This window comes from Podarcis bocagei (genome assembly GCF_964188305.1).
Source record: "Podarcis bocagei genome assembly, chromosome: 1".
Classification (NCBI taxonomy): domain Eukaryota; kingdom Metazoa; phylum Chordata; class Lepidosauria; order Squamata; family Lacertidae; genus Podarcis; species Podarcis bocagei.
In genome coordinates, this window is record NC_138125.1 from 97,607,702 (window position 1) to 97,634,514 (window position 26,813).

The window sequence follows — 26,813 nt, forward strand, 5'->3', positions numbered from 1 at the left end:
GTGTAACTGACCAGCACATGCAGCAGTATATGGTTATAGAAACTATTGCAACACATTTCATTCAAAATGACAGAAATGTAATTAAATCAGTAGGAAGAATAATTCTGACTCCTGCCATTTTGCCACTATGGTTAGGAGGAGTCCAGTGACTGAAGCATGAGGAGGTGATAGAAGGAAACACTGGGAGAAACCCCAGCACAATGGGTGGAGGACGGCGGGGGGAGACCTTTCTGTTGGACAAGCAGAAATGCTTCTGCTGACCAAACCATCTCCTTAGCACATTGAATATGACCAGAAATCTCTCTCCTGTTGGTAGTGCCTCTGCAAAATGCAATCAGATAACCTAGACAGCATGATAAAGGGCCTGTTGAACTTGGCTGCTTCCACCAAGGTATTGCGATATCTTGTATCCCGTGAAAACAGAGCCAGTTCTTACACTCTTTGAGTCAGCTCCAGTTCACGTCACAACTACTCAAGTGAATGGCTCACTCTCACACGTGACATGAGAGGGAAGTATTTCTTAGAGAGTCGTTGCTAACAGAAATTTCAAGATGTAACTTTTCTAACTGGAGGGATGAGGGAACCCCAAGAATTCTTCATAGGATAACTAACTTCTGGGATGAAGTTTAGCTTCCCCTGAAAGTCATTAAAAATAGACCTGTGCTTAACAAGTGGATGTGCAGCTACAAAAATAGCAGTGAAGAGAATAGGGAACAGGCTCCAATAATCAAGTGGAACAACCAAGTGGAACAGGAGGAAAAGGGATGAGCCTGACATTTCAAACCAAATTAGTCACAAAGGTTTGTATTCTTTTAGTGGCACAGCAATAAAAACTGCTAGCACATTTGAAAAGCTAAGCAGGGTCTGATATGGTTTTCAAATTGGATAGGGGCCCAAATATTGATATTTTTGCATTGCAAAGGATTGGGTTAGATGACCCTCAGGGTCCCTTCCAACTTCACAATTCTATGGTTCAATAGAATTTCCCAACTCTACAATTCTAATAACATGCCTTTTTCACATGAAAGCATGCAAGTAGAATTTAAGTACGAATTTCACATTACAGAATATGATGAAAACTGCACTAACCCAACAAGTGAGTGGTAGATCTTTTCAAATTCTTGTTTGTTTGGATGCACCCATAAGAAGTACATTTTAATAGGGTTTTTTGGTGGGGAGCGGTTAAAGAAATGTTTCAGATGGTGCAAGCCATCGACATAAGCAGACCTCCCAAAATGGTAATTTAGCTCATCTGGAAAAGTGAACTATCAATCTGTGCGTCATGGTAATCTGAAATGGCCTTAAACCCCCCCCTCCCCCCAGTTACTATTGTGAAACCATAGAGAGGCATAGAGTATCCAACTTGATAAACTCTGGCTGCATGGTCAATAAATCTCCCATCTGTATCACTTCATCTTGAATGATTTTGAAAGTAATTGCTATTCTATATCTGCACAAAGCAGCACAGGACCATAGCATTCTATAAGATGTGCCTGCATCATGCCTGGCTTATTCAATTCCTATTATGGGAAGCTTCAGCAAAGCAACTGTGTTTTCTTTTATGAGTCTATAGTGGGGTTGTTTTTAAAATCTCCCCACAGCCATTTTGATAACCTCCCTTTAACCGGCTTACGACGTCCAATTTCCTCGTCAAGGTTTTCTGAGTGGGAGGCAATTCCTCAAGAAATACAGTATTAGTGTGCAAACCATCAGTCACCTTTATGAGACAAGCCTTGAGTGCGCGATGGCCGAGGTCTATTAAATACCCATAAGATTGATTATGGGAAAAGTGCACAGGAAACCTTACATTTCCAGTCCATTTTTATAGTATTTACAACTTCCTGTGATACTACTCATATGAGAGCCAGAGCTCAACAGACTAAGCTGTTATCCTATCTGCAAGCTACTGTATACATTAAGTGGGATTCAAAGAGCTGCTTAAGACTTACGATTGCCCAGTGGACCCTTTCCCTTTTCTTCTTCAAACAACTGAATCGCAGCCGAAACCCTCAATGTAAGAGTTTCCATTTCAAAAGCAGCTTGCCATGCAGCACGAGGAAAGATGCCGTTCAGTAAAAGCCAAAAGTCCCCTGGGACTCATGAAACTATTTTCAGAGTTTTGTAAATCATCCCGTAAGTAAAAGCAGAGGTGAAGTCAAATGCATCTGCACAATCAAGCGAGAGGCATCTGTGAATCTATGGAGTCAAGTCTTCCAAATAGGAGACTACAGGAAGACATTTTTACAGTAGCTCAGCCTTGCAAATGAAGCCCTTGAGTATTCCTAGCCCATTTGTTTGAGGCAGGGAGAGGTGTTGAGAGGGGGAACAACCTAACTCTGCAGAACTGCTCTGCCAGTTTGCCTGGAGATACTCTCCAAGTTTTCTTACCTGGAACAAGCTCTCTGAGCAGCCATACATCCTCTGTTGCTATTCCAGCCATCTCCCACACAGGTAGCTATTGCTGTATTAGATCTCTAACAACTGAGCATCCCTCAGAAGACTCAGCGGTCTTCTGAGATTTGACAAAATTCAAAAATAGCATCATAAGCCAACTGGCTCCAGGAGGGCAGGTGTCAACTAAGTTGTGTGACTGGAACGAGGTTCGCTTACTCAGCAGGATTCTCCCCCCACCCCAACTTAAATCTGGGTTGGGGGAGCCACCAGAATAGGTTTGAGGGCACAGGGGGGAAGAGAAGGTGGAAGTCTTCTTGCATGGCCAGACCCTGTTCCTCCACTTAGCGCCTTGTTGAATTCCATCCCAAGGGTGGAATTCAACATAGCTCTACAGCAAATGTCCTCGCAGTCCAGGGATTTCTCCTTGCAGAATGGAATGTTACCCCAACTCCAGATCACGGGTTCCCACAACCCTCCGGAGCATTTGGGCGAGCCTTCAAAACTGACATTCCAGTTGTGAGAGTGTGGGTAGGACAACTGCCAGTTGCTTGTTCCAACACAACATATATTACTATATCAGCAACTCATCAGTAGGAAACCTGGCTTTCAGTGTTACTGCAAACACAACCACTTGGATTCACAAGTACCTCGCTGCTTCTGATGTTGCTCTCCTGCTGCCACGTGAAAAAGGCAGGTCATGCAGTTAAAATGCACAAGCTGGATGCCCTAATGGAACACGGCTGCAGGGCCTGAAGCCTATTCCAAAAGGGACTAAAAAGGAAAGAATCCGCTTTGGTGGCAGAACCAATAGCCTGAGAAGTGTGCTATGTGCCCAGAACTCTAAAGGCATTTATTCGTGTGACATGGTGATATATAATTTTAGTTGACCTTTTGAATTCTAACCATTTAAACTCAATTCAAAAATTCATACAGAGTGCAATACCCCTAAACTTCTTCAAAGCTTTCAATTCAAGGTAAGATATCACTTTATATACGTCTCGGATAAAGGTTCTCTCTTCTTCAAACATCCTTTATACTTCCAAAAGTTACAAAAAGGCTTTTGAAGCTTTGGAGGAAAAAGGAATTGCCACTTGGGACCGGGTGGGGTGGGGGGAATAATCACCTACAATTTCTAAGCATGGCCCCAGTGGGCTGTCAAACCTCTAAAGAGCTTCTGAACAGCCATGTGGCATAGCAGGCAGACAACCTACGTTTACTTTGTAAGAAAACACAAGGAAGAGTCTCTGAGTACAAAAACTTAAAGAGTACATAAAAAAGAATTGTATTAATCACCTCTTGCAAAATCTGTGTACATACAGCCTAAAAATTCCGAGAGATGCCAAATCACTTGGGAGTCCATGGAAGAAAATAGAGCACCCTTTTAAAAGTGCCACATAGTATCAGTGGATAGAGACTTGAGCTCCAATCCATTGTAGCCACAGTGTTAGCTCCCGGAGGACCCGCAAAGGGTCAGCCAAGACGTATATCAAGAATACTAATATCCTGCACTGCAGAGGGGATTAGGGGAAACAGGAAGAGGCATTCTATTTTCCCGGGTAAGAGAACTGCAGCCAATTCATGTGAGCATAGGCTGGAAGAAGTGGGAAAAGCTAAAAGGAATCTTCCACGCATAGGTACAATGATCACAGAGGACTGGACTGTGTCCTAAAAGTGTGTGCTTCAAAGTCTATACCAAATTCTATACTTAATGCACCTTGCTTTGCAGAGAACAGAGTAATTAAGTGAAGGATCAAAAGCCATTTCTGTGAACACGGAACAAGCATCTCAGCGGGAAAACTGCCTGCTATCTGATTGTTTCTTGTTAATGTGCTTGAAGATTTTGGATTTCTGGACGTTCTTTGATTTCTGATAGCCAAACCCTCCACCGCCACCTCTTTTTTGCAATCTCTTCCCGTGGCTGCTGTTTACATCTGAGAAAATGGTGTCAAGGAATGCAAGTGCATAAATATGTAATTAGCTTAAGCTATTAATATTCTAAGGATGGCACCAAGGCCTCTTTTTTTTGGGGGGGGTGGAATCATAGCATTAGCAGTACATTTTCAAAACTAGGTTGCAAGTGTGGCAAGGGAGAAGAAAACACCTGTAGAAATTTATCTAGTGACTGCCATCGCTCAGAGTTTTCCAATTAAGTTTTTCTACGGAGAGCAAAGTTAGCCCTCTATTAGATACCATTATTATGTCAAGCTTGTGACTGAAGCAGTTGTGTTCCAAAGGATAGAATAACTGGTCCATGTAAACACAAAGTCAATGGGCATTTTAGGATGCAAAGAAGATGGAATGAAACAACAAAAGCAGACCATAATCATTTGCCCTGGCAGGCCCTCCTTAAGAGTAGTGCTATCACTACCCGCTGAAAGCTCATGCCCTCCACCTTCTTTTACACATGAAAATGTCATGTTTAAAATCTACACCTGCAGTTCTGAATTTCCGAAACTGCCATTGAACCAGATCTACTACCAGCCCACAAACTGGTTTACTGACAAGTGAACAGTCGACCCCAACACATCTGAATCATAGAAAGGGGAAGAAATACTTTGCAACAAAAGGATACTAAGGTCCACAAATGGTGGGACCTTGAAGCCAAAAGAGAGTGCAACCTTGAGCAGATCCAAGTTATTGACGTTGTAGATCTGTTTCAGAGAATGGGAATCATAAGCTCTTATATAGGCTTTGTAAGCTTCTTGGGCAGATTTGTGAAGAAAGTAGTTCTTCTCGATCAATTTTTCCAGCTGAAAATTACAAAGGCAGAAGGAACGTTCAATTATACAGTCATCTAATAAATGAGGAAATTGAACATTTTGCAGGTAACTGACATTGACATTTATCATTTGGAAGAATAGAGCAATAGAGTTGGAATAGTACACACATTTATCAAATTGTAGTTTTCAAAGTTAACAATGCAAGCTCATTATCAAGAAATACTGTTCTTTTACTTTTTTTTAAACAAAAATATGTGGCTATAGAATTTGAAAATTAGGTATAAATTTCCTTCATAGAACAAATTGTGAAAACTCCACATTCTACAGTGGGACTTTTTACCAGGTCTCTGAAAAAAATATATCCTGGTCTCCATCTTACCTACTGCTAAAAATATACACAGCATGTTTCCACTTCCAGGTTTTTAAAAAATATATAATGCCATAGAGGAAAGGCTTCTAAAACCACGCCCCAATGTCAACCTCTCTGATAATAACATCTTGCAGTCAACTCAGTTTACACTCACATGCTGTCATTTTATCCTTCGTAGTGAAATTCTTGTGGGAGGAAGTGCAAAACAACATCAGGGTCTGTTCCAGCTATGGCCCATTCCTCTGCCTGCCCTGAGTCCCTCAGGCCATATACTGTCAACTGCCCTGTGGGAACTGTTATTATTTTACTCTCTTTTCTATTAGAAATCCTTCCATGAGGACGTATAAATATTCTGAAAGGCTACAAATAAACACTAATAAGAAAGACCATAAGGCACTCAGGTGCCTCAACATACGTAAGACACACACTGTGCTATGTTCGTTTTATAAGTAGGTTGCTACGGTTACTTTAAATGTAGCAGGATTAAAATTCATCCAGATTTAGTTTCACTCACACCTCACAATAGCTTCAAATTTGTGCACTGTGTGTTCTTCTATTATGATTTATTCATTAGATTGCTTTTTGTATTTATTTTTAGCTACCTAGATATGTGGGGTACAAATTTTTCCAAAGAAATAGGTGAAGCAAGCTGAAGAATGCAAGTGGCAGAAACGCTTTTATTTTTATTTTACCTGAGATTGGATGTCAGAAATTTTGGACCAAGAAAATTCAAATTCATTTAATGGTACCTAAAAGAATAATTAAGAAAACTGTTACATTATATGCAGAAGATACAGAAAAGGCAGGTGCTGCTCAAACATCAGTTCAGAGAACTGTCACTAAAAACAAATAGCAGCTGTCTAGAACATATGGAGGCTCACCCCAAATCCCATTCTTCTGCACTTGCTAAATTAGTGTAAATAAAGCAGGGGTTTTTTTTGGTAATGACAGAAATCCAGAGAGCGATTTCAACACAAAAATGTTTCAAAGAGGAATGGAAGTTCATACACAGCATGAGCAGCTGTTTTGTAATTGCATTCTGAAACACCCTCATAACCAAAGACATTTCACATTTCTATACCCAACAGGGGACAATTACTCTGATGCATTCCTGTGCAAATGCGTCATGGAAGTTTCTGTATTTGCATAATTCCTGCAAAAGATGTGTTTGTGAGTCATTTTATGGTGGGAAAACAAGCTTATATGAACCCCCTGTGGGCTACCACCAATATATGCAGAAGCACTGCCCTGACATCTTCATGGTGGTATTGCCTCCATCAAAGCCCTCACCATTCTATGCAAAACATACAAAACAAACAATTTTATTGACAACTTATGACCATCCTTGGCATCATGGGAATTAGAAGCTGATTCTGTTTGCTGGATATGCGATGGGACCAAGAACCAGGATATCAAAGCAGTGCATCCATATTTTCTCTACTCCCTTAAACTCCACATGCATATGATGGAAAGCTTCTTCTAAATTATGCAGTTTCATTACAGCAGCCGCTCTGCAATTCTACTAAGGTTATTTAGTTAAACACTCTTTAGGCAATTAAGGCAGGTAGAAATTATTTGATTAATCATTAAGGCTTAGCTGCAGTGCTCCACACTGACTTACCCTAGCTTGCTTTAGGTAACGCAAGAAACCCAGTTCTTCCGGACGTAAAATCAGCAGAGCATGTCCTCTTCCATTTATACCCCGGGCAGTCCTACCAACACGGTGAATGTATTCCTTTTTAAAAAGAAACAATGCAAGAGTAACTAACATTTTTTTTACAGTAAACAGAGGCACAGCAAAGGGCGCTCATACATAAACAGATCCGCAACTAAACTTACATAAAAGTCTCCTATTCCCCAAATGAAATTCTTATTTACTTCAGTTATGGACTTAGATTTGACAAAATAAATTAGTAAAAAAAAGAGGAAAAGCATGGATGCTTTGGAAAAGTATACACAATGGGAAAAATAAAGCATTGTGGGGTTTTTTTTTGGGGGGGGGGAGGAGTTTGGAAGCTTGACTCTTCTTGGTTGGAGCCGACACAGCTGGAAGTTAGCATCTTCTGGCTGCTGCTAAGGTCCCAACACCCTGGACCCACCACTGCCCATGATCTTTATTTCTTGCTGCTCCTCATTAGTGTCACCATTTGCATGCTCAGGCAGCCAGCAGCACATTAACTAGCTCTTTCCTTCTGGGCTCCCAATGTCTCACCTAAATGCCACTCTAACTTGCTCTTGAACATCGCTGGAGCCAGCTATGATTCCAATACTCTTGCCTTATTCAGGCATTCCATGCCCACCATTATAGAATTGCCTGTGTGAGGAAAGGAACATGCTAGCTAGATCTGCTCCCACCCTGGTCATCCCCCTGTTACTGGTCTCCACATACCGGAAGGCAAACACCTGCAGCATGGATCCTGCTCCAATCCTGAAAGCTACATGCATGTTTCAGCAAACTGATCATGCAGCAACAAGCAATTTAACTGGAAGGCAGCGTGAAAGTCTGGCCTCTCTCTTCCTGGGATGCTGCTGTTTCTGCGCTGATGCAAGCCACCCCACATGCCAATAACTATTGGTACTAGCATTGTGACTTTTGATACTTAAGCAGATCTTTGGTTCAGCATAGGGATTTGACGATGGAGGGAAGGAAAAGAACAGCTGAGTAGACACAGAGGAGTGAGGAGCTCTGCCATATGCAGAATGGTGCTCTCTGCTCACTATATACCAGATTTTCCAGTTCCTTTATCTTTTTTTTTTAAGTTTCCTTAGAAGAGCAATCTTGTGCAAATAACTTCCCCCCAAAAGGGAAAAAAAACATTCTGAAGGGTCTCAGAAAACAGTCTGAACGTACAGGATACAGAAACCCTGCAGAAGCAAAACAAAATTGGGTATAATCACTGTATGGGACAGAAACGTATGCATGCCATCTTGCGCTCCTTGGAGGAAATGTAATGGATAAAATTTAAATGTTAAATTGTGAAGTCAAGCTTAGCAGGGATTTTATTGATGCTCTGTTTTTATTCTTATACGCCGTATGCCACCTTGCTATATTATAAGTGCATGTTATAAATATGCATAAATAAATATATTAAGATTTGCGGTCTCATTTAGTTTCAGGAACACCGGGGAATTTCTTAGGTGGGTTAAATCCACAGCGCCTCTGAAAACATACATCTTTCAGGAAATTGTACTACCTTTGGATCATCTGGTGGGTCATACTGAACAATCCAGTCAACCTCCGGAATGTCCAGCCCTCGAGCAGCTACATCTGTGCACAAGAGTATTCCAGAATCGGCATTGCAGAACTGGAAAAATGTCGTTGTGCGCTTCGTTTGCTTCTGCTTGCCCTAGAAGAAAGTGAGATGTCCATGATGAGGTTCATAAGCAACTATGGGATTCTCCAGAGAGAGCCTGAAAGCCAACACATCCCTATAATGTACATGCATCACACTGCATGAATAGCAACCTGGCTACAAATATATCAGAATTATGTCAAAAATTATACTGCCAAACAAACCCCAAATCCATTACAAAGCCATAACTAGGTGTGAACAAGTGTCAGAACCACCACTGTGTGGGAAATAACCTGTGATATATTATGCACGGCGAAATAAATAGTGCTTTTTAATTCTTACAAGAATCCTGTAAAAAAAGGCCTGCATTACTATCCCCATATTGCAGCCAGTATGCCAAGGCTCTGCAGTTTGCAAAAAAACACTCCAGCAAATCCATGCCTAAGGCAAGATTTAGATCAGAGAATTGCTGGCTGTCAGTTTACACTTTTAGCCACCACATAAAATCAGAAGAAATGTCCAGCATGGAAAAAGGCAGCAATTACTGCTTTTTATGAGAAAATGCAAGAAGAGCAGCCTACAGTAGGAAGAGGGACACGGGTGACGCTGTGGGTTAAACCACAGAGCCTAGGACTTGCCGAACAGAAGGTCGGTGGTTCGAATCCCTGCGACGGGGTGAGCTCCCGTTGCTCAGTCCCAGCTCCTGCCAACCTTGCAGTTCGAAAGCATGTCAAAGTGCAAGTAGATAAATAGGTACCGCTCCGGCGGGAAGGTAAGCGGTGTTTCCGTGTGCTGCTCTGGTTCGTCAGAAGCGGCTTAGTCATGCTGGCAACATGACCTGGAAGCTGTACGCCGGCTCCCTCAGCCAATAAAGCCAGATGAGCGCCGCAACCCCAGAATCGGTCACGACTGGACCTAATGGTCAGGGGTCCCTTTACCTTACAGTAGGAAGACTGTGAGAGAGACCAGAGTGCAAGAGTACTTTCCTCACTTGCGATTCCCAGAAACTGGCATTCAGAGACACACTCCAACATGGGAGGCAGAGCATAGCCATTGAGAGTAGCAGTTCAAGACTGATTTATGTTGTATATCACACTTTCTACTTCAGTGGGGAAATAACTCAAAAAGTATTGAACTATAAAAATCTCCAGGTAGATGGTTAGAGACGTTGTCCAATAACACATGGTTAAGTCTGCATTCTCCTCTCCCTGACCCCGCATAAATCTATGGTACACCTTTTTTGGTGAACCCGTTTTGGGGTGTAAAGAAAACCAGCAGCAGCTCATACAATAAAACATCCTTAACCAACCTAGTGCCCTCCAAATGTTTTAGACTACAATTCCCATTAGTCTCAGCCAGCATGGCGTGCTAATGGGAGTTGTATTCCAGAGAGGTTATAGGAAAACCTATACACAGGAATGGGTTCTACCACAAATAAAAAAACTCTGCCATTGAATGGCTGTTAAACTGTTGCACAAATCTGCCCTGAAGTTTTGTTGCAATGACACATTTCACTGGAAATACTCAGGCCCTTCCAGGTTAGGTAAACTGGCAGAATATGAACTGCATCAGTTGTAAACATAAACATAAACAAAAACATAAACAAAACAGAAAAAAGTCCGATTATGGGAGAGAATGAAAAACTTTTTTTTTTTTGCTTTCTAAAAAGTGCACAGTATTGCAGTTAATTTAGTAAATTCTACCTGAATAGTCATTTTTGTGTTAATTTAAGAAGAAACAAAGGGTGCTCTGCTTCTTCCACAGTAGGGGCACTGGGGGGGAAATCACTTTACTACATTAATGCACACACACTTAAAATGGTTAACTGTCAGCTAACAACATTCTAACAAACAACTTCAACCTTGCTGACAAAACCGAGTTCTTCACATAAGCATTTTAAAGGCAGGTTTAAGAGAAAGGTTCCGCTGATGACATTTAAAGGTTAATTTATGACTCCATTGCTGAAATCTTGCTGAGATGCTGACATTCTTGTTATGCACTCTCAGGCTTCATAAAAGGCCACCTGCAATTTACAGTAACTTCAAAGCTACATGCATTATTCAAGCTTGCAAGTCGGCTCAAAACGCCCAGCTGCAGATGCAAAAGGGGTCTCATGATAGCATAGAGCAGGGTCAATTTCTTGCCAAAAAGAGGGACTATTGAAATTATTCACAGTGTGCCCTAGAAGTCCCATAAGTCTGAGATCAGCTGTCAGTTAAAGATGGCACTTAGCTGGCCAAAGTTTTTGTAAATGTACTGGTTGAACACTGTCAAAATGCCTTACAGTGGTTCTCAACCTGTGGATCCCCAGATGTTGTTGGACTACAACTCCCATCACCCCTGAGCTCTGGCCTTGCTACCTAGGGGTGATAGGAGTTGTAGTTCAACAACATCTGGGGACCCACAAGTTGAGAAAGTCTGGCTTATAACATTGATCACATCATAATGACCGCTAAGCTATTGGTTTGCTTAAAACATGGTTCATTTAACTGGACACCAGCACCTTCCTTTAGGTGAGCAGGGAAACAAACTATGGAGCAGCTGGCTTAGCACTGCTTAAACCAGCCCTTTTGGTTTCTTTCTCTCAAAGAAACCATGAATGAGCAGGGAAGCCAAGAACGAACCTTAGCAATAGATTGTGGGAGTACTCGAGCGGCATGTATCAGCATGCATCTCATGGACAGTTAAACAAATAATACTTCACAGCTTCGCATTACCTCTGAACGCAGCCAGTGTAAAGGGAGCACGCGATAACTCACAAGTGACGGATTACTGCTAGATTCTGGTTTATCAGATTATCAGCTTTATGTATATTAACCCAAAATAAATCATGAGTGATCAAAACAGTCATGGATAAACACTGCCAGTTTTAAAGTAGATTGTCATTTCCAAAACATATACTTACGTGAATGGCCAGGACTGGGAGATCAATGTAGTTAAGAAGTTCATAATGGTACTTCACAGACATACATGAAGAGAAGAACACCATCAGTTTTTTCTTCCGATTCTTCTTAAGGAAAGTGAAAAGCAGGAGGAACCTCTTTTCTGAAGGGCACACTACGTAACCCTAAAAATGATTGGAAAAATGGTTTTATGTACATATAGCCTTCTACAGTGCTATTTCTAACAACTTCCAAACAGAAGCATACTCTACCAAAATGCACCCAAAGAATTGTGTTCTGATAACCCCTTTCCTAATCTCTTACTTGACCATAAGTGAAGGTGTGTGGTTCATTCCCATTGACTAAAGGAAAGGGATCAAAAAGGAGTTTTAAAAACAAACAAATCCGATTCCAATGCTATTCATCTGCCAGTAGAAAGGGCACCACTGCCAGAATGGATTCCCCTTCCTTCTGCAACTCCCCACTGCCCCCTGTGATGGCAAAATCTGCTCCGGAGGGTTGGATAACCCTCTGTAGAAGACTGGGGGCTGCAGGAAGAAAGACATCCCATCATAGAAAACAGTTACGTTTTCTTACAGTTCCATCCTATGCACAATTGCCAGCAATCCAACTAAATTCAGTGGGATTTTCCAGTGAACATGTTCAAAAATTATGGTCTTAGAAAATGTCAGGCCACCTGAATAAAGATTTCAGTGAAATGTGGGTTTTACTTTTAAGCCCCTTAAATTCTATTTTCCTTACAAAAAAGGACTATAAAGAGAATCTGCATGAGTACAATTAAAGTTCACCCCAACTAATTTTCATATATTCCTGCAGTTTTTGTAGGAATGACGTTTTAAGGCTAGTCACTTGGTGCCAAGCAAAGATGATTCCTGCCCCCCCCCATCGCTTGGGCAGCACCTGCCTTTCATGTGACTGTGTTTTTATCTTCTTTATCCTAATTGCAAATTGTTTTGAGACTTTATTAGGAAGCAATATACAAATTTAACAAACCTAAGCCCAATCTAAATCTGGTATAAGACCATTCCAAGTGAGATAGTAGACAATTAATATCTTCAGGCAGCAGCATGGAATCCACACTATTTCAAAGCTGCACGTAGCTGTAATTATGCCACTGCAGGTGCATAGGAATCAGGTTTGTTATGGAAGATACATGAATATTGGAAAAAAGCGATCCGCTGTAAGCTGTAATTAGAAACCTTATGTACACTGGCTGAACCTGAACTTGGATGCAGATCTCAATGTTTGGGTTTGCACGTAGCACTTATTTATTAAGATCCTAGGGCAGGCTACAGCAATATAATATACAATTATATATGCTACAGTAGAATTAAAAAAACACAAGCAAAACCATTATAACCAGAGCAGAACAATACAAATTCAGCAAGCGCTGGGTCCCACAAAACAAAAGGCATTAACTGTCCAAAGTCCAGAGTGAAGTTACAGCTTCAGCATATGGTGAAAGCTATACAATGAAGATGCTAGATCAGGCCTAGGCAAACCTGGCCCTCCAGATGTTTTGGGACTACAATTCCCATCATCCCTGACCACTGGTCCTGTTAGCTAGGGATGATGGGAGTTGTAGTCCCAAAACCTCTGGAGGGCCGGGTTTGCCTATACCTGTGCTAGATGCATGTCTGTGGAACTATATGTGGTCAACAATAAAAGCTTATGAAACAACAACAAGCCATGGTTTAAAAGTGTGGCCTAGTCATGGTGAATAAACCCTGGTTAAGGCACTGAGCCGGATTGGGCCAATTGAATTAAACCATAACTTAAGAGTTACATGAGAACCAGGACAATATGAAAAACAAAGGGCACCTGGAGAAAGTGAAATCTGATAAAAGCAGAAAAATGAGTGTCCAGGACAGTAAAAATGAAACAAACTCTGCTAAGAAGCTAATGTATCTTTCTATTCCACCACCACCACCACCACTTGATAGTTACCTGTTCAAGCCCATCTACAGTTGCTGTCTCTTTATTGTCATCAACCCCAACATACAATGGCTCCTTTTTTAGAGAAATCTTGGCCAGGTCTTCAACTTTACGGGTTTGTGTAGCAGAGAACAACATGGTCTGCCTACGCTCTGAGAGGGAGAAAAGGAAGCAACTTCAACTGAATGGATTACAGCAACAGATCTTGAATGAAATAAAACACACTAATGCTATGAGAAACACACTTGCTCTTTGTATAACCTGGATATTTCTAAAATTAGCCAGTCACGGGGGTTTTTCAACTATGAGCCAAATAGTTTCATAGCAGTCCAGTTTTGAAGTAGAAGCACACCAAAAACTTTATTTATTTATTTATTTATTTATTTATTTATTTATTTGCAAATGTTGATGCAGATATGCCTATTTGGGAGTAAGATCCACTGAACACAGTGGAGGTAATTTCTAAGTAAATATGCATGGGATTACTCTGCAAATGTTACTATCCAGCCCGCTGTAAGGAAGGCACATCCATTTAAAATTCTGTACGGTGCTTAAAATGAAAACGCAAAAGACGCAGAAGAAGTGAGAAAGAACTGCAAAAAATAAAAATAAAGTGTTTTGAGACCGCCGCTCTCCCTGCCATCTCAAGAAAGAAAGAATGAGGACAATTTGAATGTTTGGCTTACTTGGTAGGAGCTTAATGATCTGTTTCATTTCTTCCTCAAATCCCACTTCTAAGATTCTATCTGCCTCATCGATCACCAGGCACTGCAGGTTCTTGAACATAAACCCTGGAGTATTCTGCAAGGCATTTAAACAGTGTCACCAGCTATCACAAGGCACACAAAATAAGCCCTGAGCTACAAACTCCTCTTCCTACCTGCATATGGTCCAGAAGCCTGCCTGGAGTTGCCACAATGATGTTAATGCCATTTGCAAGTTTCTGTGCCTCGGCAGATCTATTACTGCCTCCCATTATCAGGCCATAAGTGTGGACGTGATGAGTCATCAATTCTTTGAGGACACCATAGGTCTGCATGGCAAGTTCCCGAGTAGGCGAAAGGATGAGGACGCCCGTTCCTGGAAGGGGGCAGAGGGAAAGATGCAAAAAGGAGACCATAATGGCAAACAATTATCCCCAAAATTATCTTCAGACTTTCAAGTGAGAATGCAATGCAGAAAATCTTACCATTCCTGGGCATGAATTTTAACTTGTAGATGAGTTCTATGGCTGGAATAAGAAATGCCAGAGTTTTGCCACTGCCGGTTTTTGCTGCTGCTAGAATATCTCTGCAGATAGAGTAAGTACAAAGAACTGAATTTACGAGTAGGAAAGCTGAAACAATTTAAAATCAAATAAGAATAGCTTTAAAGCTAAACATTAAAAATAATCCTGGAGTTTGTGTTTATGCATGCCTAGGCAAAAATAAGTCCTACGGAGCTTATTTCTAGGTATAGGATTGCAGCCTAAACTGCATTACACATGACACAGAAAATCATTTTCCAAAATACATAAGTGGGACTACTTTCAGCTGTCACTATTTTAATTTTCCACCACAACCTTAACTGATTTTAATGTGGCATGCTTTAATACAATGCTCACAACCCAGCAATGAGATAGAAAGAAACGCAGCCTGATCCTATAAGCAATTATTCAAATTAAGTCCCATGGGGTGATATCCAATTGTGATGCCCCATTTGCATATCAGACTGTTCCTTGTGCAAACAGGCCCTGCTCTTCCTCTCCTTAAGCTTACAGATGTGCATTTCCCTGTTCCATATGGTGTGTTTGGGAGTCATGCTAAATATTACCCCTGTATTCACTGGGCTCTTATCCGGCTAGTATGCACAAGATAGCAACCCCAGTAACAGCAAGTGGGGTGGGGAGGAGAGGAGAAATCATTCTGTGGCTATCGAAGTGCTATCTCCTTAGTTACTTTGCATTCATAGGGACATACAAAGAGCCCTGTCGGATCAGGCCAATGGGCCATCTAGTCCAGCATTCTGTTCTCAGTGGCCAACCAGATGCCTCAGGGAAACCCACATGCAGAATCTGAGCACGTGATCACTCTCCCCTCCTGTGATCTCCAGCAACTGGTGCTCAGAAGCATTGCTGCGTCCAGTTGTGGAGGCGGAACACAGCTATTGTGGCTAGTTGCCATTGATACGATTACCAAAAAAAAAAGAGTCCATACAAAACACACCTGCCTTCCACAAGTCATTTCTTACCTGCCTTCCACAAGTGGTTTAATACTTTTATGTTGAATTTCTGTCATGTGTGTAAAGCCCATGTCAGCTATTCCTTTCAACGTGTTCTCACTGACAAGGCCATTAAGGGAAGCAAATGACGTATCCTCAAAAGCACCTGAAAGCAGAAATGATCTTGGTCAGTTTCCATTGACAACATGCCAAAATAAATAGCAACAAAGCCTTATTAAAGTAGAACAAAGCTGGTCTTTCAGTATCAAATTTCATTTCTGCACACCACGGAAAATTCTGACGACAGCTAACTTATCCAGCCTCAGTACACACACATTCCCAGCCTCAATACACACAACTTTCTCTGGACCACCAAATAAGCTTAGCGTATTGCTGAGATGGTTTAATTTTTCCACATATGAAAGCCACACTGCAGCAATGCCTGAAGGAGTTACACAACTGCAAGTCCCATATAATAATAATAATAATAATAATAATAATAATAATAATTATTATTATTATTATTATTATTATTATTATTATTATTATTTATTATTTATACCCCGCCCATCTGGCTGGGTTTCCCCAGCCACTCTGGGCGGCTTCCAAAAGAATATTAAGATACTATGATACATCAAACATTAAAAGCTTCCCTAAACAGGGCTGCCTTCAGATGTCTTCTAAAAGTCTGGTAGTTGTTGTTCTCTGCAGGGGTCAGCAAACTTTTTCAGTAGGGGGGCAGTCCACTGTCCCTCAGACCTTGTGGGGGACCAGACTATATTTGGGGGAAGGAATGAACGAATTCCTATGCCCCACAAATAACCCAGAGATGCATTTTAAATAAAAGCACACATTCTACTCATGTAAAAACACCAGGCAGGCCCCACAATTAACCCAGAGATGCATTTTAAATAAAAGGACACATTCTACTCATGTAAAAACACGCTGATTCCCGGACCGTCTGCGGGCTGGATTTAGTAGGCGATTGGGCTGGATCTGGCCCCCAGGCCTGAGTTTGCCTACTCATGGCCTACTGCATGTGTACCATTTGCTTGCCAATATCTCTTGGCTTGAGTTGTGCAGATTGACATGGGAAAGTTCCACATGTCTGGACAATTTAATGCTACAATGCTACATGCAATCATACACAGGCTGGGAACTGGCACCGTAAAGGGACACCCCTCCTGCCCACCCCACCTTCCACTTTAACCAATGTGAATGCTGGAGCCGCAAACATAGCGTGGGCTGCACTGCTCCATCAAGCCTTGCCACTGCTGACAAGGGGTTAGTGCTGCAGCCGGGTACCAAAGCAAGGATAACTTGATCTCCAAGATCAACAGAAATCAAAATCCAGAGCCCTGGAGCCCAGTCCAATAAATCTCACTGAGTTCAATGAAATTTACTCCCAAGGGTCAGTGCACAGACAATAAGTGAAACTACCAATTGACTTAACGTTCGCTTTAAAAAAGAGAAAACCCAGTACCATCTGAACATTTTGATATACAAAATCTCACTAAACAAGAAACAGAACAAAGACGGGGGGGGGGGGTTGAGGAGCTTGCCTGTTAGTCCTAGAGGCAAAGCAGGTCCATCAGCATCTTCAGACATTTCTTTCTCATCCAAACTTTCACTACTTTCTTCTTTGGGCTCCCCATTAAAGGTCTCTTCTTCCTCAGTGCATTCTTCCTCCATTTTTGCTTTCTTAGTTTCTGTGTATACAGAATGCACAGAAATCAATCAATGCCAATACCGGACATGTACATATGAACTAGCAGTTTGCAGCAAGAATCTATACGGCAGTCAGTGTAGTTCGTACATTCATTGAAAGGGCTAGGGGGGAAATTCCACATTGTTGATCTCTGGTTTTGGCATTTAAACTATGGGCAAAAATGTACTTATGCCACATATAAACCACCACCAAAGTTTCTGCATCTAAGCTGCAAAAGGAGGGAAAAGCTGGTTCTGCACTATGTGGAGTAGTCACCTAGAAAGCAGAAGAGAACAAAGAAGAAAACAGAGAAGGCAGAATTGTGTTGCTCAATCAGATGAACAGCCAGTTTATCTACTGCTCTTCCAATATGGACTAACTAAAAAGTCCCAGAAAGTAAGAAGACAGCACTATGGTATTAGCCACTGGCCGCATTCCCACATCATGGAGAACCAGTTTTAGCCTACGAGGCCTCCCCATCTGCCCTACACATGACATCAGCTGCAGACGAGGTAAGGCTCTGCCTTCAAAGGAGCAATCATATCTTAAAGTGGGCTTGATTGTTGTTTTGCTGTGACAAGGTGCATTCCCAACTGCCCATCAGCTGATGAGTGTGCGCCTTGCTCTAGGAGGTGGAAAAGGTTTCCATTCAACAGAAGCTGCTTCTCCCTCCCAGTGCTGCCCTTTGAAGAAGCTTCACACTTGCAAGGCACTGGTGCTACTTCTTTAAACTTTGAAACCAGACAAGGTAAACTTTGAAACTGCACAAGGCAACTTACAAACATAGGACTGGCAATCCCCTTGCACTGTGGTTCCCAAGCACCTAACAGGCAACTGTTGGGCACCTGAGTACCCCATACAAGGCATTTTTACAAGTGGATAAAAGTAAGAGATATAATACCATTTTCTGTATCAGCCACAATTTTTCTTTTCTTCTTTTTCTTCTTCTTTTTCAACTCAGGCTGTGTGTTTCCAGCCTCACCATTGTTTGGTGTTACTATAGTCTGTTCCACATCCTCTGTTTTTTGTTCTTCAGCTGCTGCTTCTGAGATGCTGGAAAAGTCTTCCACGATGCCCTCAACTGTTGCTCCTAACAAGACAAACAATAATAAATCAAAGCAATGTCTGATACCATTTAAGAAACAACAACAACTTCACACATGAATTTTAAGAGCCAGATCACATTCATAGCTCCTCTAGTTAATTACTACTGGTGCATACACTCTCTCTATTGGACCCAATGGACAACCTCTTCTTGCTCACAAAAAGTAAGTGTGCACATGTTTTAGAAAGGATATTGTAGAGCTGGAAAAGATTCGGAGAATGCCAACCAAATACAATCAAGGGGATGGAATGACTCCTCTACAAGGGTTGCAGCACTTGTGCCATCACAATCTACCGGTAGATCCCTGGCTGATCCTAGTAGATCACAGGATCCTTATCATGCACAAAAAGTTACGGAGCTGTCCGCTAAAAAACTCTGTGCAATCCATCCACCCCATGCACTCCTCCTGCCTCCAATGACAATGGGTAGATCACTGCCAGTTTTTTTTTATACTGCGAGTAGGTCACAGTCTCTCAGGAGTTGGATATGTCTGGTTTAGAGAAAAGGTGAGTGACATGACATGAGTTTATAAAATTACACATGGCATGGAGGAAGTGCATTGAGTTTCTCTCCCTCTCTCACAACTCTAGAACTCTAAGAACTTGGGGAAGTTGGTGGTAGAGTAACTATCTGCCTTGAAAGCAGAAGGCCCTGCGTTCAGTCCCCAACACCATCTCCAGGTAGGGTTGGTAGAGACTCTAGCCTGAAACTCCAGACAACCATTGTCAGTCAGTGTACACAATACTGAGCAAGCTGGTCTGGCTCGATATAAGGCAGCCTTCCTATGTTCTTATGACATGAAACTGAATGTTGGAAGATTTAGGGTAGACAAAAGAAAGCACTTCCTCATGCAGTGCATAGTTAAAACTATGGAACTCATTCCCACAGGAGGCAGCGGCTGTCACCAACCCATATGTCCTTAAAAGAGGATTAGACAAATTCCTGGAGGAATCTGCTTCTCCCTCCGTTGACCATGATGGCTATGCTCTGCCTCCATGGTCAGAGGCAGCCAAACTTCTGAATGCCAGTTGCCCCCAAACACAGGAGAGCCCTCTTGTGTTCGAATCTTGCTTTCTCACAGCCCCTTGGTCAGCCACCTTGAGAACAGGATGCTGAACTTACCCGGGCAATGGGCCTGATCCAGCGGGCTGTTCTTAAATACAAGACACTCACTGTTGCCCCCTGTACCTGATAGGGGCGCAAAAAATGTGTGTGGGAGGGAGCCACGTATCACCTTCGGGCGCAAATATATTCCTCTTCTCCCAAGCCTTTGGCTAATTCAATAATCTATTACCCTTTTAAACTGGGGGGGGGGGGGAGGTTGCTGTTTTTGCTCGTTACACTGTTATGTATTTTTTTGCATCTTTATACAGCCACCCGCCCTGTGACCTCCAGATGAAGGGCAGCGTAGAAATCCAATAAACCAACGCACAAATGAAACAGAAAAAGCCCGTCCCTGGTCTCCTCTCCTTCCCTCTAGCTTCCCTTCGTGGCGCCCGTGTCCCTGTCTCCCCACCGGCCGCCGTCTTACCGGAGGGCCCGGGGCCCATCGCGCCATCAGCCGCTTGCCGGGCCAAGTTGCGCTGGCGAATCTTGAGGTTGCGCTTATGGAGCTTCTTGCGCAGCAGCCGCATCGGCAGGTTCCCGGTATTGGCCGCCATGGCTACGGAGACCGAACGCCACCGCCGACCCCACGTGCGCAGAGGGAAAGGGAGGCAGGAAAAAGGAAGGAGCAGCCGGAAGCGGCGGAGACCGGCGCACGAGAGCTTCCGGTGCCCATTCGCTCTCCTCCTTCCGCCCAAAAGGGGCAGGTTGCAGCGGCCTCTAGAGGCTCGGAGGAAGAAGCGCAGGCAGCTGGGAAGTGAAAGCGAGCAGGGTTCTCCCTGCTTCTCTGCCTCAGAGCTCCGTCTTTCAATGGCAGTTGAGCCAAACGGGGTGGGCAGGTCGCCAGAGAGCAAAGCCACATTCTGCAGCTGTCCGCTCAAGTCACTGGTGCTACAGACACACTTACCTGGGAGCAAACCTCGTTGGACTCAACGGGACTGACTTCTGAGCAGACAGACACACGCACTGGAATGCTTTTGCAGAGCCAAGACGGCATGGCCGGTTTGCTTAGCGATGCTAAGATGCCCTGTGCCATCCCCGTCTGATGCTGCTGCTGATGCTGCCAACGGCCATTTTGCATGCAATTTGAGCTCCAATCGAACGGCGCTTTTTGCATTTCGTTGCCCTTTAACCTTAACATTTCTATTCTCTGTGCCCCCGTGAGCGTAGATCACACTCAATGCATCTAATGAAGTGGGTTTTAACCCACCAAAAAATTATGCTAGGCAGATGAACCCAGCTACCCCTCTGCAAGGTATAATTTCTTATCTTCAAGCCCCAGCTATGTAGCAAAGCAGGCCCCAGTATGCACATAAAGCACCAGAGAGGTATGTAAACTGGTTCAAGGACAATATTGTTCAAAGTTCACACATATACTGGCAGGAGGCGCTCTTAATATTCATGGGCAAAGTTAATGCAGGCTAATGAATCATTTATGTTTATTATATGAACAATTTTTTTCTTTCAAAAAGCAAAGGGAACTTTGTGGTTTTTAGGACCAAATGAAAGTATCACAGAATAGTGAGGAAGCTTTTCATAGGCTCATAGAAATGTAGAGGGGAAGGGATCCCTAGAGTCTTCTAGTCCAAACCCCTGCAGTCCAGGAATCACAGCTAAAGAACCCCCGACCTCAGGGTCAAAGAAACATACCATGCTAGATTCCGATTTTGAAAGTGTAAATTGCAGCCGCTATCCAGATTAATCTCCATCCTTAGGAAAAACTTGCAAGGTGATTTTTGTTTTGGTAGGTGGAAAACAGAAATACAGTGGTACCTCGGGTTAAATACTTAATTCATTCTGGAGGTCCGTACTTAACCTGAAACTGTTCTTAACCTGAGGTACCACTTTAGCTAATGGGGTCTCCCGTTGCTGCCGTGCCGCCAGAGCACAATTTCTGTTCTCATCCTGAAGCAAAGTTCTTAACCTGAAGCACTATTTCTGGGTTAGCGGAGTCTGTAACCTGAAGCGTATGTAACCTGAAGAGTATGTAACCCGAGGTACCACTTTAAAGCGAAACTAGACTGCATTCCTCTTCAACTTGGTATCAGCCTGTAACTGCATGGCATGAGTGAAATGAGTGAAATGGCATAATGTGCCAGTAGCTAGCAAGAGATTCTTGTCCAGGCCAATCATGCAGAAATTGCTGTCTGTTTTGTTAAGGAATGAGGCTTCAAAAGCACCAGGCAGTGACAGATCACAGAATGTGGTATGGACTGTGTCTCTTTAAGAACTATTTCCAGATTTCAAAGCAAAACTCATTAGATAGTATACATGAAATGCAGCACAATAAAAAAGACGACCCAAATTCCCATAAAAAGTGCATATGTACATTTGCAGTTTATGAATACTGTACAGAATCAAATTTAGAAATAACTACTGTACAGTGGTGCCTCGCAAGACGGAATTAATTCGTTCCGCGAGTTTTTTCGTCTAGCGAAGCACGGTGTCGGAAAAGTTTTGGAAAAGCTTCAAAAATCACCAAAAACCTCAAAAAAGGCTACAACTTATTAAGTCACAACTTATTAACGGTGTTAAGAAAAAGGAAACAAACTTGCAAGACGTTTTCGTCTTGCGAAGCAAGCCCATAGGGAAATTTGTCTTGCAAAGCAGCTCAAAAACCACAAAACCCTTTCGTCTAGCGAGTTTTTCGTCTTGCGAGGCATTCGTCTTGCGGGGCACCACTGTAGTGTAAGTAGAAGTAGAGTATATCACTCCACAGTTGTTTAGGGACTAAGCATTGATAGGCAACTTCAGGGCTCTTGCTCTCCCTTCTTAGGGTTCCCCCCTTTTTTCCTTATTTAAAAAAACCATTATTCTCTTTAAACCAGTCTTTAAAACAGAGGGCTGCCCTCTAAAGCTCATGGATACATGGAAATAGAGTGGAAGTTGGAAGAGAACAGCACAGAGGGATTCTGGGCAGAATGAGGATGGTGAGAGAGGTGAGTCACTCAGAAAAGTGGACCACAAAATATAGGCATGCATGCTGTGGATACGAGAAACGCATCTTTATTCTAGCAAATATGGGCAAATGGTGCATGCAAGGATATTGCAGACTCGAAGGTGGATTTAGGGGAGCGTGACTGGTTTGCCCACACTGGGGCACTGCAGGGCGTGCTGAAACAATGATGAACAACAGAAGGCAAGAGAGGCGGGGGCACTGAATTTTGGTATAGCACAGGGTGTTACTGAAATTTTAAAGCCTCAAGTCTGCCACTGGCAGACACTAGAGTTACCTAAATACTGACCCAGTTGTTTGGCTGCTATCAAGTGATGTCATGGGTTTGATTCAACTCAATGTTATTGAGAGATGTGGGCTGGCAGTGGTGATCATGCATTCTAGGTACATGTCTTGCTTTGGCCTTGAGTATTTGCACAAGGTTGTGTGGAAAACTGCCTGTAGCTGCAAAACATTCACTAATCATGGCACTGTGGTAGAGGTGTCTCACTGCAATATTTTTGATAGAGGGCCGATCTGTTTCACTGGTGCTAGACAGACCTCCTGTACCATGAGCTTTTCAGCTTTGAATCGGATTATCAATTTAGGAGTTCTGGCTGCATTCCTGGGATGAGAGTTGAGCAGCTACTTTTCACTTGGTCAAGTAACTGAATTTTCCAGCTGTTCTTTCAGCAGTTGGCACTGAGTGACCTTTTGTTCTAATGTCACTTCTTTTAGTTCCCATCAGTCCTATCAAGCCAATATGTTCCACATACTTTTTTGGACAGTAGGTGGTGCAAACAGAACAGTTATTCTGTAATACTTTCATTGTCACTAGCCAACAGCAGTGATGTGTTCTTAGAAATCGGAATAATTTATTGCTACCTTTTATATATTACCACTTCTCAATGCAGAAAGACGATGGTTTTAATGTACAGGAATGAAGAAAAAACGGATTCTTTTTAATGAAACCCAAATACATGCTTATTTTTCTTCCCATGCTTTCTGATTTCTGTTTGGTAAAGTATATATGAATGATTAAAATATATTAATGCTTTAAAAACTGTTTTAAACTTGTACTAAGTACTTGGAGTTTATAGATTGCTTAAGAAAAACATAAATGTTTTCTCTTGGCAGGAGGGGAGACTTCAGAAAAGTTTGGGACGACTGGAATGAGTAAGGCTTGTTAGGTGACAACTTTGTAAGAGTAACCTTGGGAATGCATTTCAAGTTGTCACTGAAGGTAAGAAGCCGCTAATTGGAGGTGCAAATCCTTCATGCAGGCTTCATTCTATCTGGCTTAGAGAGACATTTCAAGCACCACTTGTCACAATTTGTGATTCTAAATCTTGACAGTTTGCTGAAGCATCCTTTCCCAAAGGAACACAGGAAGATGTCAACGAATTTAACCTTGCCTGCCTTACAGCAGTGACTCTCTTCTATTTGGAGGGCTTGGGAAGCCCATTCAGTAAACCTTGTCGGCTTGAAGAAATTGACCCTTCTGTAATGTCTAACCCTCCAGACCACTTATTAAAACACATGCAGAAAACCCCCAACAACTACACTATGTCTTCATATTTTTCTAAACCGAGATAGACACATGCTAAATTCAGGTTGAGGGAGTGCAGCTGGCTTAAGATTTTGGGCCAATTTCAGTTTTCGTCCCAAAAAAGGTGAACCCTATCCCAGAAGGGCCACCAAACTTTTGTGACTATATTGTTGTGTTGCTTTCATTGCTGTTGAACAAGTTCGTGTGAATAGTTTGCTGCAAGAATTTAGCACAGTAGGGTCAAGCTTATAAAGAGATCATTTTTTTGCTTCTGCCTTACTGCAGAGATAGCCAATGAGATGCCTTCAAGATGCTGTTAGATTCCAGCTCCCACAAGCATGACCAGCGATTGCTGATGATCACAGTTATAGTCCAGCAATATGTGGAGGGAGTAGCAGTGGGGTAGGGTAGCAGTACTCACCTGACCTCTGGATGCTTGCATCACTGCAGCATATTAGGATGGAGAACTGGAAGGTACAAGATTGGTGCAGTGTAGATGCCAATCTGGCACTTCTGCTTGTGCAGCACACCAGCCTTGCTGCCATTTTGCTGCTCCCCATCCTGCTATGCAGCAGCGATGCAGGTGACTGGAGGTCAGGTGAGGCCTTCCTGCCCACCCTGTGGTCCACAAGGGCACCATATTGGCTGCCCCTGTCTTAATGCAGCATCTTTTGACTGAGTGCTAGTGCCAGGCATCCCCTGGACCAAACTAAGCCCCTAAGTGGTACCATCCAGCCCCTTCTAGCTGCCATCTCTAGAGGCAAGTGCAAGGTGATGAACAGTATCTGCAGCCATTCACTTCGGAAGCAGGTTGCTTTGGGGCGGGGCCTGAAGCCTCAGCGCAGACTCCAGATTCTTTTTCAAAGTGGCCCTCCAGCAAAGCTGCAAGACAAGCTGCCAGAAAGTTTCAGAGATTGCCTCAGAATGTCCTCTCAATAGGCCTATCAGCGCACATTCCCTGTAGAGAAGTTTCCCCTGTGGCTGTCAACACATCGAGAATTTCTGCGGAAACTTGCCAACGGCCAAGGATGATGATATTTTGGAAGATCTTATCTAAGTTGACACATGTCAGTGATTTCTGTTAGATGGTGAATTTTATCCCCTTGGTATTTTTTCAGCCTGTTTTGTTAATTTGTCAGCTTGCCAGTACCCCAAGACTCAAGTGTGTTAAAACCAGGATAAAATCAACAAGTATTTAACAGTATTTATATGCTGCTTAATCAACAAAAACTTCTAAGCAGTTTATAAAGCAATATAAAATATATGTAAGAAATTATCAATAAAATCAAACTTTTGAAACAAACACACATAGGGGAGGGGGGGGGACCAGGTGAGGAGGGGAGAGAATAATACATAAAAGTCTCAAAATGATCTGAAAACCTGGAACATTTCCATGCCATTTGGGGAGAATTTCTCCTCACTTAAGTAGTAGTGAGTTCTTTGCCTGTATCAATATGTGAAATCTGAACCTTATGATTTATAAAAATGGTTCTCCTCTTGATCATGCTCAGTGGGCAACAGTTTTTCTTTGATGTACACCCCCTAATTGTGTTTGTTATGCACTTATAATTTCTGTTATTATATAATTAATTATAAAATAAAACCAGCATTTTTAAACAAATACACACAATAAAATTACATGTCTAGGCAGACTTGCATAAACAGAAAAGTTTCTAGCAGCTGTCGTAACACAATGCATTGAACGCCTGCCTAATGGCAATGTATAGGGAATTCCAGAGAGCAGATGCTGCTACATTTTAAGATTGATTTCTTGCAAGTGCAGAATGAACATTATGTGGCACTTGTAAAAGTGCCAGTTCTGCACGTCAAAGTGGTCAAGTGGGCAACTATGGGGTAAGGTGATCCTTTAGGTCTACTGGTCTACTTAGTTAACTGCACATGATGAACTTGGGGAATGTTGACGTCAAGACAGGCGCATGGTATACTTTTGTGGACAGCTTACTTAAATTTCTGTTCTAAATGTTTTTCCAATGCAGTTGTCATACTGGCTCACTGCAAACCGTCACTTGCTGATTGTCCACCCCTGAAATGTATAGCTACTTTTTATATTCCTGACCTCTCCAGCACAAATGCCTTCCCCTCCCCTGTTTACCTGAATTTATGATTTCGTGTTGCATGTAAATTCTAATTCTATGTTAACACTAAACAGGTTAATAATTCATAATCAGGATTTGTTTCAAATGCTGGTTATGGCAGCAACCCTGGTTTGTCAGGGAGAGAGTAAACATACCAAAATTTGGTCTCTTCAGACCACCAGGAGGAAAGTTCCAGTGTCTTCAGGGATGGAGCTTTATCTGACTTTGCTCCCATGACCTGATTTTTCTAGCTTATTAGAAGTGTGCCAGTTAATAATCCAATCAAGAGCAATTTATCAAATCAAAACTGATGAGTTTGAATTCCAATGTTTATCCCTTACAGAAATCTTTCCGGAGATATTTTCTCTTCTATAACTGGATAGAATAATGACTCTTGGAAATTATATTTGCTGATAAGGTAGAAAGGTTGCTACTAAACTCTATTTAAAGATATTGTTTGAAATTCAGATTTAAGGTTGCCAGACACCCAATGTTTTAATAT

At 42.4% G+C, this 26,813-nt stretch overlaps 1 protein-coding gene and 1 long non-coding RNA gene across 3 annotated transcripts; one reads left to right on the forward strand and one right to left on the reverse strand.

Moving 5' to 3' along the window:
• Positions 1-3,652: 3,652 nt before the first annotated feature.
• DDX18 (DEAD-box helicase 18) lies at positions 3,653-20,354 on the reverse strand. 2 transcript variants are annotated; one of them, XM_081199743.1, is made up of 14 exons: positions 20,159-20,354; positions 18,424-18,603; positions 17,377-17,523; positions 15,845-15,980; positions 14,805-14,905; positions 14,496-14,695; positions 14,302-14,416; positions 13,628-13,767; positions 11,683-11,844; positions 8,679-8,831; positions 7,106-7,219; positions 6,177-6,233; positions 4,967-5,144; positions 3,653-4,325 (listed from the first exon to the last, which is right to left on the reverse strand). In XM_081199743.1, exons 1-14 carry the CDS (start codon positions 20,286-20,288, stop codon positions 4,180-4,182), a joined length of 1,959 nt encoding a protein of 652 aa, XP_081055869.1. In that variant the 5' UTR covers positions 20,289-20,354; the 3' UTR covers positions 3,653-4,179. The 2 variants fall into 2 exon arrangements, with proteins under 2 accessions (XP_081055869.1, XP_081055868.1); XM_081199742.1 differs by having other exon boundaries at positions 18,424-18,612.
• LOC308590355 lies at positions 8,838-11,673 on the forward strand. Its single transcript, XR_014009757.1, has 3 exons — positions 8,838-9,377; positions 9,740-10,351; positions 10,389-11,673. It is a non-coding gene; the product is annotated as an uncharacterized lncRNA (long non-coding RNA).
• Positions 20,355-26,813: the final 6,459 nt, after the last annotated feature.

Bases quoted from the DNA above. Each gene is read 5' to 3' on its own strand.
- DDX18 (XM_081199742.1), bottom strand. From the start codon at position 20,288: ATGGCGGCCAATACCGGGAACCTGCCGATGCGGCTGCTGCGCAAGAAG. The intron at 18,613-20,158 runs GTAAGACGGCGG...TTGTCTTGTTAG, and splicing joins GATGGGCCCCGGGCCCTCCG to GAGCAACAGTTGAGGGCATC. The intron at 11,845-13,627 runs GTAACTATCAAG...AATCATTTTTAG, and splicing joins CTGTAGATGGGCTTGAACAG to GGTTACGTAGTGTGCCCTTC.